The 14,876-nt window shown below is 41.9% G+C and overlaps 1 protein-coding gene across 4 annotated transcripts; it reads left to right on the plus strand.

The window, feature by feature from the left end:
* On the plus strand, positions 1–14,243 carry LOC106140233 (homeobox protein TGIF2). Of its 4 annotated transcripts, none has more exons than XM_060949521.1 (7): positions 1–351; positions 6,367–6,641; positions 7,137–7,310; positions 7,703–7,899; positions 8,702–8,804; positions 8,922–9,046; positions 10,831–14,243. In XM_060949521.1, exons 1-6 carry the CDS (start codon positions 201–203, stop codon positions 9,042–9,044), a joined length of 1,023 nt encoding a protein of 340 aa, XP_060805504.1. In that variant the 5' UTR covers positions 1–200; the 3' UTR covers positions 9,045–9,046; positions 10,831–14,243. The 4 variants fall into 4 exon arrangements, with proteins under 4 accessions (XP_060805504.1, XP_060805505.1, XP_060805507.1 ...); XM_060949522.1 differs by having other exon boundaries at positions 8,714–8,804; XM_060949524.1 differs by having other exon boundaries at positions 7,703–7,830; positions 8,714–8,804.
* Positions 14,244–14,876: the final 633 nt, after the last annotated feature.

The raw sequence follows: 14,876 nt of genomic DNA on the forward strand, positions 1-14,876 counted from the left end.
TGTAGCATCACGTTCCCGCCGTCCCCCGTACGTCAGTCGCGCACGGTCTGTTCGGTTTGCTGTGCTGTTCGTGTCGAAAACAATATTATTTTGTTATATCAATTGATTGACTATTGTTTATTTTATATTATTGAGTTAAAAAGTATTGTGTTAATGAGCGCCTGTGTGCGGAAATCGGAATTCGCATGGATTGAGTGACGATGTTACCACCTACGGCCGGTATAGCAGAAGAACAACGCGACCGGCCTGGCATGGCTGCATTCCAACAACGCCGAGACGTTAGAGAATTGACCAGGGATATCATTAGAGACGGACGAGTATCAAATAGACAGCAATCAATGTCGCCTGGAGGTAAGAGAGCCGGTTAAAAACGACGCCACGTTTCCGCCATGGTGTGTCAAAATGACGTGATGTGTCAAGGTGACATCAATACAATAACAACGCCTATTTTATTATTATTTTCCGTTTTTAATTGATTTTCTGACAATATATATCGATGTAAATTCGTTTACTTGAATATTTAGGACTGTTACGTCACGCTTTGAACCCATGTTCTCGAAAGTAAAATGGCGCCAACCTATATGTAGGCACAACGCCACATTTTATAGCTTGTTCTATTTTGATCATGTCGAGCAATTTTTGTCGACCGAATGTAGCAAGGTTCAATTTGATGCCAAAAAGAGGTTTCATAATTATTTCTTCAGCGAGAAATATGTAGGGCACGTGGATATTTTCAAATTTATATGGGTAGAACAGATCAGAAATCATCCTTTGCGGAGGATTGATGGATGATTCTATTCATATTTAGGAGTAGGTAAATGTAAGCACCCATTTTTCCTGACCTCATTATATTATTTGTTGTTGTTTTTGTATTCCATTTGACTTTTGTAAAATGTCGTAATGACAGTGAAATGACATGACACTATTTTATTGAAAAGTTCACAAAATGGCCGCCGCCGTCACGCCGTCGCAATAGTTTAATCACGCGCTGCGCTAGGGGGAGCCACCGTCGCTTTGTTGATATTTGGTTGATAAAGCCTGATATTGCTGATAGAAAAATAAATATGCAAAAATGGTACACAAGCTAAAATGAAATAGCCATTCATAAATGTCATCTATGTATTAAATAAAATATACTACTACCTAATACTTTACAGGCAGACACAAGATTCCACATTTAGATAGAAGTTTAATGTACGAAGGCTTGAAGCAGCCAGAAAACTTGATCTATCTCTATAAAATAATAATTCCCAGATTACTCAAAAAGGTTTTTTGCTTTACAGGTTCACAGAAATAACACATTCTTTTTAATTGTATTGTTAGGATGGCTTCGCCAATACTTTTTCACAAACTGACACCTCAAGTTAGATCCTCAAATTTCTTCCAATTGTTATTTTTTGCTATATTAATTATGTCAAGGCTTTTTAAATTTTATTTAATTAGAATGTAATGAGATGTTTTTTCACAAATTAATTTTTTTTAAGTTTTGAAACTAATTTAAATTTGAATCTTTTTACTATTTGGAGCTAGCATCTGCTTGAAACTTTGCTTGCATACAATATCTTCTCAATACTCTTAAAACTATGGATGTGTGGAATTACATTAAGGTTGGTTGATAATAAACTTGGGATTCTTATTTAAAGATAGTTAGGTCTATCAACCTGTCACTATCTGGATCTCAATTCCAGGAAATAAACCTGAAGGTTGCTCCATTTTTAAAAACTTCTGATTCTTTCCATCCCATAAGGGATAGATGAAATATATATATATATATGTACAGGCATTGATTACAAATACTTATTTTTAGGGATCCATAGCTAAAAGGAAAAAACGTGACCCTATTACTAAGCCTTCGCTATTTGTCTGTCTGTCACCAGGCTCTATCTCATAGCTATTTCGAAAAAGCTGAAATGAATGCAAATTATGGTACTATGACAACAAATGCTTAAAAAATATTAAATACAATAAATACATAGTTTTTGTGTTATGTTTTTGCTCAATATTAATAAAGGTAATAGGTAGACGCTTAAATTTTTTACTGAATATTAACCTGTATATTACATTTCATAATAAATAAAATTACAAAACAGAAAGTTATTATTAAAGGGAGGTTTCCATATGACAAACGTGAGTTTTAAGCAATTTTTGGTCAATCCATCTATGCCAATCTATTCTTCAGTAACGTAACCACTAGATCCTTGCCTGGCCAAAAATGATACGTCATCTCGAATCGTCTCACACATGATTGATAGTGTTTGTCGACGACGTAATGTACTTACTTAAAGGGTGGATGTAATTTATTGATATACATACATATGCCCCTGACTTCGGGCGTTATTGTCGGTTACATCCTTTTGGGCCTGGGTATATCAATATATCACCCCAGGCGGGTGCGCCTTTAACCTTTTATACATACACATTATCACGTCTATATCCCTTGCGGGTTAGACAGAGCAAACAGTCTTGAAAAGACTTATCAGTCTTTTAGGCCTATCGGCCACATTGAGCTATTTGGCTTAATGATTGAATTGAGATTCAAATAGTGACAGGTTGCTAGCCCGTCGCCTAAAAGAAGAATCCCAAGTTTATCCTATCCTTTCGTCTTTTACGACATCCATGGGAACGAGATGGAGTTGTCCTATTCTTTATTTTTATTGGTGCCGGGAACCACACGGCCTTTTATTTTAAACTTTTATTGATGTAAGTACTTATGTCCTGGTTGCACCCTCCACAGAAGTGTTTTGGGGCCCGGGGTCCGCATTCGTGACATTTCTCTCTATTGGTCCGGTCTTCAGCGTTCTCGGATTTCAGTCCATTGGCTCCCATTATCATCTATTGTGATATCCAGCCATGATCTTTTCGGCCTGCCACTTCTGCCTGGCTGATGGCCAGACATCTGTTCCCCAAAAACTCTACCATTTTCTTGTTCGTTGACTTATGATGATGATGACTTATGTCGTACTAGGGGCCGCCCGCGACTTCGTCCGCATGGAAACCCTATCAATCCCGCGGGAACTCCGGGATAAAAAGTAGCCTATATGTTATTCTGGCTCTTCAGCTACCTACATACTAAATTTCATCGTAATCGGTTCAGTTGTTTTTGCGTGAAAGAGTAACAATCATCCATACTGATATAGGTACTTACAAACTTTCGCATTTATAATATTAGTAGGATTAAAAAAAAATACTTAACATATTTGAATGCAACGTAATATAAACCTAGAGATAGGGTACATCAGAATAAGACACCTAGGATATAAATTACACACGAACTAAACCGCGGCTGAAAACACAGTACAGTCAACAGTATATCAACCCAACCTATCAGAAATCACTAGAAACTCGATTCTATTACCGTGACATAGAGTTCAAAGCGCCTAAGTTACCCTGTCAATTTTTACATGCGGCTGACTGTACACAGTTATTTATATTTCTATAGGATCAGGTATCACATGAACCAAGAACAATACACCGCTTAAAAATATTATTGTTTTGTAACACTTCCTGCAGGTTGCATTGTGTAATACGAGAATACTTCGGAGTGCCAACGATGTTGCTGAGTTGATGAACTGAAACCATTCTAACTATTTTCGTAATCATAATTTCCATATTATATATTCCATCCTAGCTGTGCCCGCGACTTCGTCCGCGTGGAATAGTTGTTTTGGGCATCTTTGAAGCCCTCAAGGGTTAAATATTATCCCCGTTTTTTTCACATTTTTCATTATTTCTTTCCTCCTCATAGTTGCAGCGTTATGTTATATAGCCTAAAGCCTTCCTCAATAAATGATCTATTCGACGGAAATTTTCAATTTGGACCAGTAGTTCCTGAGATTAGCGCGTTCAAACAAACAAACTCTTCAGCTTTATAATATTAGTATAGCTATAACTTTATCTAGGTAGATAAATTTTTATGTGAATCCCCAGTCCCCACCCTTTTCGTGTTAATCCCGATTGTCCCAGTTGCGTCTTCCCTCGGGCCGAGACAGACCCAGGAGTGCCAGGGATCCACCAAATCTTGAAAATACTGAAAGGCCACGATCAGATGTACTCGTATGGCTTAATTATGGAATCGAGATCAAATAGTGATAGGTTGCTATCCCATTGCTTAAACGATATTATTCATGTTTTTCAAGGAACTTCTTAAGGATCGTAGCTGTTATATAGGGCATCACTTATACCAGTCCTAGATAGTAAATAAGCTTGCCCTTGGATTGCGTCAGGCGCTGGTCATTCACCCCGATCGATGGCGCAGAACCCTGCCGAGTAGGAATGCATATGCATACATCTTAGTGTATGATGCATCGTAAAAATGCAATGCAAATTGGTGCAATGAATGCAATAGAATTACTTGTATTAGACATTCATAATATCACGCCTCTTTCTCGGAGAGGTAGGCAGAGGTTACGTCTTATTTTTTACTAGTTGTATCCCGCCCGCGTGTAGGTCGCTTTTCGCTTTATCTGTAGAAAGTACAATTGTCGAGTCCAGATCAGTTTTTTTATTATTCTTCGGAAATATAAAATTTTAACGGGATGTAATGTATCTTATATGTTACCCCGATATGTATGGTACCTTCATACCAAGTAATTCAGTCCAGTGGATTTTGCGTACTATAAAATTATAGAAAAAACGAAGGAAAAATACATTTGAATTCTTTCCCAAACAAACATCTGCAATTCCTTTTTTTAAGTACCTACCTAGGTAAAGAAGTGTGAATTTTGGGATTGAAATTCAGTAACAGTCCAGGTATGGATATTAATTATAAAAACTTTGAACGACGTTAAAATCAGCTTTTCACAGTAAACATGCGTGACCCGATTATACTGTAGACGCATGTCATTCAAAATCAACGTAAAGCGTTGGACACACTGCACACTTAATATTAAATTGTAAGTTATTACTTACTAGCCGATCAATCGTTGCTTTAGCTAAGTAAAAATTATCGCGTAATTAATTTCAGTATGTAGTTTCAAAGTTAATCATTGATATAAATCGGGTCTCAAAATATTCATTTAATAAACAACATAAAGATATTATATCCCTCGCGGAGTAGACAGAGCTTACAGTCTTAAAAAGACTGAAATGTCACGTTCAGTTGTATGGGTTAATGATGGAATTGAGATGGAATCAATTAGTGACAGGTTGCTAGCCAATCGTTTACAAGAAGAATCCCAAGTTTATAGGACTATACTTTCGAAATGAATCAAAGCGTTTATTCTGCCAGGTACGTACGTAGGTCCATACGTTTATATTTCTGCAAAGAAGCGAAAAGTTTGATTCTCATCTTTAGCCGGAGAACACGGGCTTAGAAAACTATACAGAAGTATATATCTCTGTAAATATTATATGGGACAATTTCGATCAACCACCTTTGTGTGCACACACCCTAATGGTGTTGTTTACATAATGTACCTAAACGTCCGCGCGGTGATATGTTTGCGAAACGATATTTGGAATTTATTTTGTTCCTTACATACATAGCTGTTTTTTCGTGATCAAAGTTCATGACATAAATATGATCGATATCGATTTTTTTATTACATTCAGATGCGCCCCGATATTTTTAATTATATTATTGATGTAATGTCCTTATTTCGGCTTGCCGCTTTTCCGCAGTTATCACCCTTGGGTCATGGGTTTCTGATTGTGACACTGTAGCCAAAGCGAGCCGCTAGATTCAGTTTCAAAATGGGATATTACTTTTTGATTTCTAAACAAATACATATACTTACTACCGCTTCCAAAAGCCCAAGTGAAGAAGAAACTATACTTCTTCCTCCTGGCTTTTTGTTCCGGTTGCATCCTCACCACTCTGGAGAGGAGCCTGGGTATGGCTCTGACCTTGAATCCTGGATTGACTGAGTCAGGTTTTTTCACAAAGCGACTACCATCTGACCTCCGCAACCTTTGCAAAGGAACCTTACCCGTATTGGATCGATAATGGTTACACATCCAGGTTGCCTGAATGTGCAGGTTTCCTCACGATCTTTTCCCTAACAGTACGAATCTACACTATGATAGCCCATAGTAGTAGTATACATACATAAAATCACTCCTCTTTCCCGGAGGGGTAGGCAGAGACTACCTCATTCCACTTGCCACGATCTCTGCATACTTCCTTCGCTTCATCCACATTCATAACTCTCTTCATGCAAGCTCGGCGGTTTCGGGTACTTTTGACCTGACCCTTTACCAGGACGTCCTTAATTTGATCAAGATACGTTCGTCTAGGTCTTCCCACTCCGACCTTTCCCTCCACACTCTCCTTGTATATCTGCTTAGTCAACCTGCTTTCATTCATCCTCGCCACAGACAATATACCTACATATAGTATAGTAAGATCCATTTATCCTTCGTCGACAGGCCGCGAACGTTTTCCGTCGACGTCATCGACGGACGACAACGAGAGCGGCACGGACGGGGAAGCCGACCGCTCGCGGCTGGCGCGCCAGATCCTGCATGGGGTACACGCGACCCCCCCGCCCGGCATCATAGCCGTGCGCAAACGCCGCGGCAACCTGCCCAAGACCTCGGTGAAGATCCTCAAGAGGTGGCTATACGACCACAGATACAACGCCTACCCGAGTGATGCAGAGAAACTGACGCTCAGCCACGAGGCCAATCTTACTGTGTTGCAAGTAAGTTATTCATAATCAAGCCGACTTTCCTGAGGGGTACCTAAGCAGAATCTATATATTTCTAGTAATGACGATTTCCGCTTCACGATGTGCGCTGACGCCGCGACTACTTGACTAAGACTGAACACTTGATGAAGTTCTCATGAGATGGTTATACGAGTAAGACTGCTTTCACAGCCCAAGTGTGCAAGAAGCGGCGGAAACTACACTTCATCATATTCACCGGACGTCAATTTACACCAAATTTTCTTCCAATATAGCTGAACGGGGCCTTTCAATTTTTTTTAAGACTGTCGGCTCTGTCTATCCCGCAAGGGATATTTACGTGACTAAATGAATGTACCTATGTATGTAAATGTACAAATCCGTGAACGAATGTACATTGTCTAGTTTAAAAAATATTGTGATAAATTTAAAATAATTAATAACTTTACACTAGTGTGTTAATTCCCAGGTACCTTGATCGATTTTCGATAACACACGAACAATTTTCAGGTATGCAACTGGTTCATAAACGCGCGCCGGCGCATCCTGCCCGAGATGATAAGGCGCGAGGGCCACGACCCGCTGCACTACACCATCTCGCGGCGCGGCCGCAAGCAGCCGGGCGGCGCCTCGGGCAGCGGCTCCGGGGTCGTCGTGTCCTGGGACGGGGTCGAGGGGGAAATTGTGAGTACGCTGGAGAGCTGGTCATAGGAGGAATTTCCCGCTATTTAGATAGCATAGGGTGAATATGACAGTGATATTTTGTTCGCGGGCGACGCCCCGGGCAATGGGTCGGACGGGAGACGTCCTGTCCTTGGGCGGCATACATAAATATAATCACGTCTATATCCCTTACGGGGTAGACAGAACCTACAGTCTTGAAAAAGACTGAAAGGCCGCGTTCAGCTGTTTGGCTTAGTGATATAATTGAGATTGAAATAGTGACAGGTTGCTAGCTCATCGCCCAAAATAAAAATCCCAAATGTCATCCATGGGAAAGACCCATGGGAGATGGAGTGGTCGTTTTCTGTTTTTTTTTTTTTGGTTGTGGAATAACATATTCCAACGACTTGCAGAACGAGCAAGACCGCACCGGCGAGCAGGAGTACAGCGACGGGCTGCTGGTGTACCGCAGCGACGGCGACGAGCTCGGCGACGGCGAGGAGGGCTACTCCTCCAACGACGTCAGCGAGGAGGACGTCAAGTACGGCGCCCCCCACTGGAACTCCGTCGTGCGCTACGGCCCGGAGGACGCGCCCGCCGCGGCCGCCGGGTAAGGCTGCGTCCACATGACCGGCTCGGTTCACATGGCCGCGGCTCGTGTACGCGGTTGTAGTTGTATGGCATTTCTGACGGTTGAAGTATCAGAGAAATTTGACAAGTCTTGCTATTTTGTTGCTTTATTTCGGCGTGTTGTTGAATCCTCGCGATGCTCCGGTCATGTGGACTTTAGCCTTGGGCCATTTCCTGATTTCACTGGCTGTTAACTTTTAAAAGTAAAAAAACAAATATAAATATTTTAAAACATATCTTGCGTGTTGAGATATCGAAATTAAATGACTAATCATGTCTAATGTCAAATCAGGAAGTAGCTTTATAATCTTTAAACGTTCACTTTTGATATTTTTTTAAACATAGCCAAACCATTTTATTTTTATTCATAATATAAGTACCTAAATCCTATGTACCATAAGTCGGTGCTGTTTTTCTCTTTTTTCTCATCTTTGATGTTTTGGATGGTTGAAGTGAACTTTTAATGAAATTAAAAAAGTTGTTGTTTAAACTGCAATCATTTCTTCCCGTTTAGGTTAAAAATTTACCATTTAATCATCTTTTTGGCGTTTGTTCTTGAGAGAGAGAGAGTCGGTGGAAGGGTGCTTTGATACAGAATCCCTCCCATGATCAGACTCGTATAATTGGAAGGTTGATAGAGCCATGGGCAGTTCGCGTGATTGGCTGTTGTGACTTTTGACGTAGATATGTCACCAAAAGAGAGTCGGTGGCAGAGTGCTCTGGGCAGTGATGAGACAGTGCCCTGGATTTTTCTATACAGGCATTATTGTGACCGCAAACAGGTCTTCTTTCAGAACCGCGGCCGTGGTGACGGTGCGCACGTCGGAGGCTTCCGAGGGCGGCTGGCAGACGCAGATCGCGCACCCGCTGCGGGGCCGGATACAGGTACGTACACACACACACACACCCACAACAACACATACACAGACAATCAATCGCATCAGTAACTTTATTTGCGCTAAATGTGTGGACAAGGTATATAACTGGTGCCGTTGTCCCCAGGTGGTGCCGAGCGCGGCGCCGGCGGAGGGCGAGCGCGACAAGTTCAAGTGTCTGTACCTGCTGGTGGAGACCGCCGTGGCCGTGCGGCAGCGCGAGCAGGAGGCCGACCACCTGCCCGGCTAGTGGTGAGCTCGCTTGGGGTTCTAGTGGCTGTGTGCTGGTGGAGACCGTGCGGCAGCGAGCAGGAGGCCGACCACCTGCCCGGCTAGTGGTGAGCTCGCTTGGGGTTCTAGTGGCTGTGTGCTGGTGGAGACCGTGCGGCAGCGAGCAGGAGGCCGACCACCTGCCCGGCTAGTGGTGAGCTCGCTTGGGGTTCTAGTGGCTGTGTGCTGGTGGAGACCGTGCGGCAGCGAGCAGGAGGCCGACCACCTGCCCGGCTAGTGGTGAGCTCGCTTGGGGTTCTAGTGGCTGTGTGCTGGTGGAGACCGTGCGGCAGCGAGCAGGAGGCCGACCACCTGCCCGGCTAGTGGTGAGCTCGCTTGGGGTTCTAGTGGCTGTGTGCTGGTGGAGACCGTGCGGCAGCGAGCAGGAGGCCGACCACCTGCCCGGCTAGTGGTGAGCTCGCTTGGGGTTCTAGTGGCTGTGTGCTGGTGGAGACCGTGCGGCAGCGAGCAGGAGGCCGACCACCTGCCCGGCTAGTGGTGAGCTCGCTTGGGGTTCTAGTGGCTGTGTGCTGGTGGAGACCGTGCGGCAGCGAGCAGGAGGCCGACCACCTGCCCGGCTAGTGGTGAGCTCGCTTGGGGTTCTAGTGGCTGTGTGCTGGTGGAGACCGTGCGGCAGCGAGCAGGAGGCCGACCACCTGCCCGGCTAGTGGTGAGCTCGCTTGGGGTTCTAGTGGCTGTGTGCTGGTGGAGACCGTGCGGCAGCGAGCAGGAGGCCGACCACCTGCCCGGCTAGTGGTGAGCTCGCTTGGGGTTCTAGTGGCTGTGTGCTGGTGGAGACCGTGCGGCAGCGAGCAGGAGGCCGACCACCTGCCCGGCTAGTGGTGAGCTCGCTTGGGGTTCTAGTGGCTGTGTGCTGGTGGAGACCGTGCGGCAGCGAGCAGGAGGCCGACCACCTGCCCGGCTAGTGGTGAGCTCGCTTGGGGTTCTAGTGGCTGTGTGCTGGTGGAGACCGTGCGGCAGCGAGCAGGAGGCCGACCACCTGCCCGGCTAGTGGTGAGCTCGCTTGGGGTTCTAGTGGCTGTGTGCTGGTGGAGACCGTGCGGCAGCGAGCAGGAGGCCGACCACCTGCCCGGCTAGTGGTGAGCTCGCTTGGGGTTCTAGTGGCTGTGTGCTGGTGGAGACCGTGCGGCAGCGAGCAGGAGGCCGACCACCTGCCCGGCTAGTGGTGAGCTCGCTTGGGGTTCTAGTGGCTGTGTGCTGGTGGAGACCGTGCGGCAGCGAGCAGGAGGCGGACCACCTGCCCGGCTAGTGGTGAGCTCGCTTGGGGTTCTAGTGGCTGTGTGCTGGTGGAGACCGTGCGGCAGCGAGCAGGAGGCCGACCACCTGCCCGGCTAGAGGTGAGCTCGCTTGGGGTTCTAGTGGCTGTGTGCTGGTGGAGACCGTGCGGCAGCGAGCAGGAGGCCGACCACCTGCCCGGCTAGTGGTGAGCTCGCTTGGGGTTCTAGTGGCTGTGTGCTGGTGGAGACCGTGCGGCAGCGAGCAGGAGGCCGACCACCTGCCCGGCTAGTGGTGAGCTCGCTTGGGGTTCTAGTGGCTGTGTGCTGGTGGAGACCGTGCGGCAGCGAGCAGGAGGCCGACCACCTGCCCGGCTAGAGGTGAGCTCGCTTGGGGTTCTAGTGGCTGTGCCTGCTGTTACAACTAGAACAACAAATTCCCTCTCACGAAATCTCCATATGACCAAACCATACCTAGAAAGTGACCACAAGTGCACCTTTTGAAATAACATGTTTTATGTTTAATTTCAGGTTTCCTGGCCATTTTCTAAGCGTGTGCTCGATCACACGAGAAACGAGACCGGGCGTCGTCGGAGGAAGGGTAACTTGTAAATGCGTTACTTCCGTTGGTCGCTCGATGGCGAATATACGAAACTTCGTCGAAAAATTTTCTAACGTGGAAAAGTTTTTTGTCAAAATTATTATAAAATGAAAGTCAATAGAAACAGTCGTGCTAAGAAAGATATAAAAGAAAAAAATGGAGATAATTATATCTCTTGTGCTAACAATTTGTATCGGAACCCACTAAATAGAGTAACAAGCACATTATGAACGTATTGTATGAGATTTTTTGTAATTGAGTATAAATATTTTAAGATAACAAAATTGTGCCAGAAATATTTTTACTTAATTCAAAAGTACCTTTTGCATGATTATGTAAACTTAAGGCAATGTTAGAGTATATCTTTTGTTTTTGTAAACCCCTCTTTTATACACTTCTTTGACACACTGGAATTTTATATTCTTCAACACACGTTTTCATAATATATAATACAATTTTAACAGTAGAATTTTGTTTCTTATTGATTTGGAAAAACATCGTTGGTTTCAATATCTACTTTCAATATATTATGTCATATTATATACAATACGACTAATAATCCTAACTGCAAATCCACTGCCACACAGTAAACTAGTTAGATCGGCCCATACATTAGTTTTAAAACTTTATACGTCCTTGAAATCTGTGAGTAGTTTTCAATAAAATATATGCTACCTTTTATGACAATGGGTCACGCATTTTTCTTGTACCTATATCCTATCTAGTAAGGACAATCAGGTGCGATTGTTAAATATTTTGGAAATTATATGTAAAGCTAGCTTTTGCACGGGTTTCGCCCCGTGGATAATTCCAAAAAAAAAAAGGAATCTATGTTACTCGTGATGGTCTATTCTATACCTGTGCCGAATTTCGTGTAAATCAGTCTAGAGAGGTTAGTGCGAATTTTACTTGATCAAACGTTTTGAGCAAGTAATCACGAATTTGTATGGAATTGCATTAGTGCCATCGCGTTACCACTAGGTGGCGCTAATCGAATCACACACAAATTCGCGTTTACTTGCTCGACGCGTTTGATCGATTAAAACTCGCATTAACCCCTCAGTTGCTTGTACTTTATTAGTAATCTTAAATAACGCATCACCATAAAATAGCGAATTGAGCTACACGGGTATTGACTTATCTTCCCTCTGATAATAAGTTGAATTGGACCAATCGCGCCTATAAGTTGTGAAATGGGAGACGAAGGTCATAATCATCCCTAAAATAATTATTGGGTACTCCTACTATAACAGTAAAATATTTTTATTTTTTTGGTAAATATTATTGTTGATAAACATTTTACCTATCTAAGGTTTTGCCTGTTTTTATCAGCTGTATATTGTTAAACTCCAATCCATGCCTTAGCATAGAGTGCTTAAGACTATTTATTTCAATAAATTGAAGTCACATGTTGTATGAAAAGTTTGAGTGATATACCAGTTTTATTTTTATATTATTCATTCAGAATGACGCCATTTGTCCCGCTGCAATACTTGTGAGCTATGAGGAAAAAAATTACCCGTAGTCCCAATTTTTGGGGGCAGTGGTGGGATCACAAATAAAAAGCGGATTTGTAAACGCTCCTGAATGCACGTTATCCTTAAAATATAGTGATCACACTCATCGATATGTATCAAGTGGACGAAAAATATTTTATCAATAGTTTTATAAGCAATATGTATTTTATGTATATTTATAATTATTATGAGGTTAGAGGCATGATTTGGTCTATTAATATTTATATAATATTATCAGTCTGAATATAGTCTAGTTTAACATAGAACTTAGATGTACCATTGATCATAAAAGGGAAAAATTATCCGTGTAAATAATTACTCGTATATATTTTCTTTGTAGGTATATTGTGCAATTTGTTTGCCAAATCAAGTTTGTGAAAAGACTGTAAGGTTTCTCATCATATGAAACAGTTCCTTAGTTTTCTATTATATTGTAGATCGCGAGAATTAATCCGAAAAAAAATTGCATGAAAATTACGGTTAATTAATTGAAACTGATCTTTAAACAATGTATATTACTTAAAATTAGGTTTTTAGACGCCGGTAAATCACAATCTTAAGTTAGTTTTTAACCTTTTACGTGGCGATTAATTTTATTCAACAATATCTTCGCTGTGAATTGAATAAACCTCAACGTAATTCGTACATTATGTACACATCTTCAGCAAATGTAATCCAAATAGTTATATTTTCGACATTTCTGCTTTCTATGACATGATTTTTAATATAAAGGCTTATTCACACGGCGAAGCTTGTTTTTGTATTTACGTTGTGTTTTGCATTTGTGCCGTGTGATAACGCCCGAACACTATGCGTCGATCTTAGATCGTATTGGGATAGTTTTTGTTTTGTTCTTTATGCTTAGTGGCTTAGCGCTTTGTTATTATGGCGATTTGTGGCGTTTGACGTCACTAGTGCAAATAACTTTGGTCGGAAAGTGTGTGTAACTCAATACGTTGACCAAAAATTATACTTTAGGTGCAAAAAATTGAGTAAATACTAAAAAGTTGACATTCGAAATTTGCAGTATCAATTTTTTATATAAAAAATCTTCTACGCATCGTATACCATAGAGTTTAATTTTGATTCAACTTTTGTGCACTGCTACATTAGTGAATAGTCACACTGAATCTTATCATATATGTTTTTAAACAACAGTATTGAAAAGTACAGGAGTCATTTATCAATAGTGTATCTCAGTTACCGCTAGCTTGGGATCCGCGGGGCAAACAAGTCCCCGTAGCACGCGCGACGCCGTTTTTATCGCGCGATAAATTATCACTGTTTCACTTTTTATTATGACGTCAAACAGGACAGCAATACACGATGATACTCGTGTATTTTTACGGTGGCTGGTCACCATTCTTTCCAACCAATGTTGTTTGTAGTAACTAAGTCACAAGCTACTAAGCACAAGTTGCAAAAGGATGCGTATTAGTGACAGGCACGAACGGGATGTTATTTTAATTGATTGTCTATTAATTAATATTAGTTTTGAAGGCTTTTTATTTTAAGGTAAGCTATGTGTATGAACAAGCAAATTTAGGTTATTTTTTAGATATAATCGAGTCATCTCAGAAGTTTTGAGTAGCTATAATATGTTTATTGTGCCTCTTGTGAATGCGCGGAATTTTATTTGCTTTAGTCTAAGGTGTATTTTCGTTCAGTTTTCGTCCTAAGAATGTTTTAGTTTACCTGAGTACAATAACAGGTTCAGGCGTACCACGTATGTCTTAGCGACTAGATTTACTGTCTGTACATAATATGTAACCTTGTGTAAGAGCGAAATTGTTAGCGATTTAAATGAATAAAATTGATTTCACTAGTTTGTGTGGTTTATTGTATTGATTCCTTGCAAACATTGAACTGGGTTGCACGGACCTTCGGCATACCTTTCGCAACCAGTAAAATATTTATATAGATCTTCTATTGCAACACCTCCAGTATTGAAATATAGGATAAATGTGCAGTATAAAAGCATTTTATGATAATACTATTTTATACGCCGTCATTATGTTAAAACTTTGTACCTATCAGACTTTTAAGTGGGGAGTATCTCACAATCTTACTCATTTATAATACGAGGAAGGCTTTAGGCTATATAACATCACGCTGCAACTATAAGGAGCAAAGAAACAATGGAAAATGTAATAAAACAGGGAAAATTATTCATCCTTGAGGGCTTCAATGATGCCCGAATTAACTATTGCACGCGGACGAAGTCGCAGGCACAGCTAGTTTATAATATAGTACCTACAACATATTAACTAAGGTAATCTTCAATAATTGTGGAGAACAATAAAGATAAGTCGACATTTACGTTATCATTGGTGAAGATTCTTATCCACAACAGAGTAATTACCCTTAGAGGAGTTCGGCACTGACAATATATTGTGTCTGTTTTGTTTAGACCTATATACGCAGTCACATTCGTTCACGCAATAAAAGAAAGTATCCAA

This window comes from Amyelois transitella, chromosome 19 (assembly GCF_032362555.1).
Source record: "Amyelois transitella isolate CPQ chromosome 19, ilAmyTran1.1, whole genome shotgun sequence".
Classification (NCBI taxonomy): Eukaryota; Metazoa; Arthropoda; class Insecta; order Lepidoptera; family Pyralidae; genus Amyelois; species Amyelois transitella.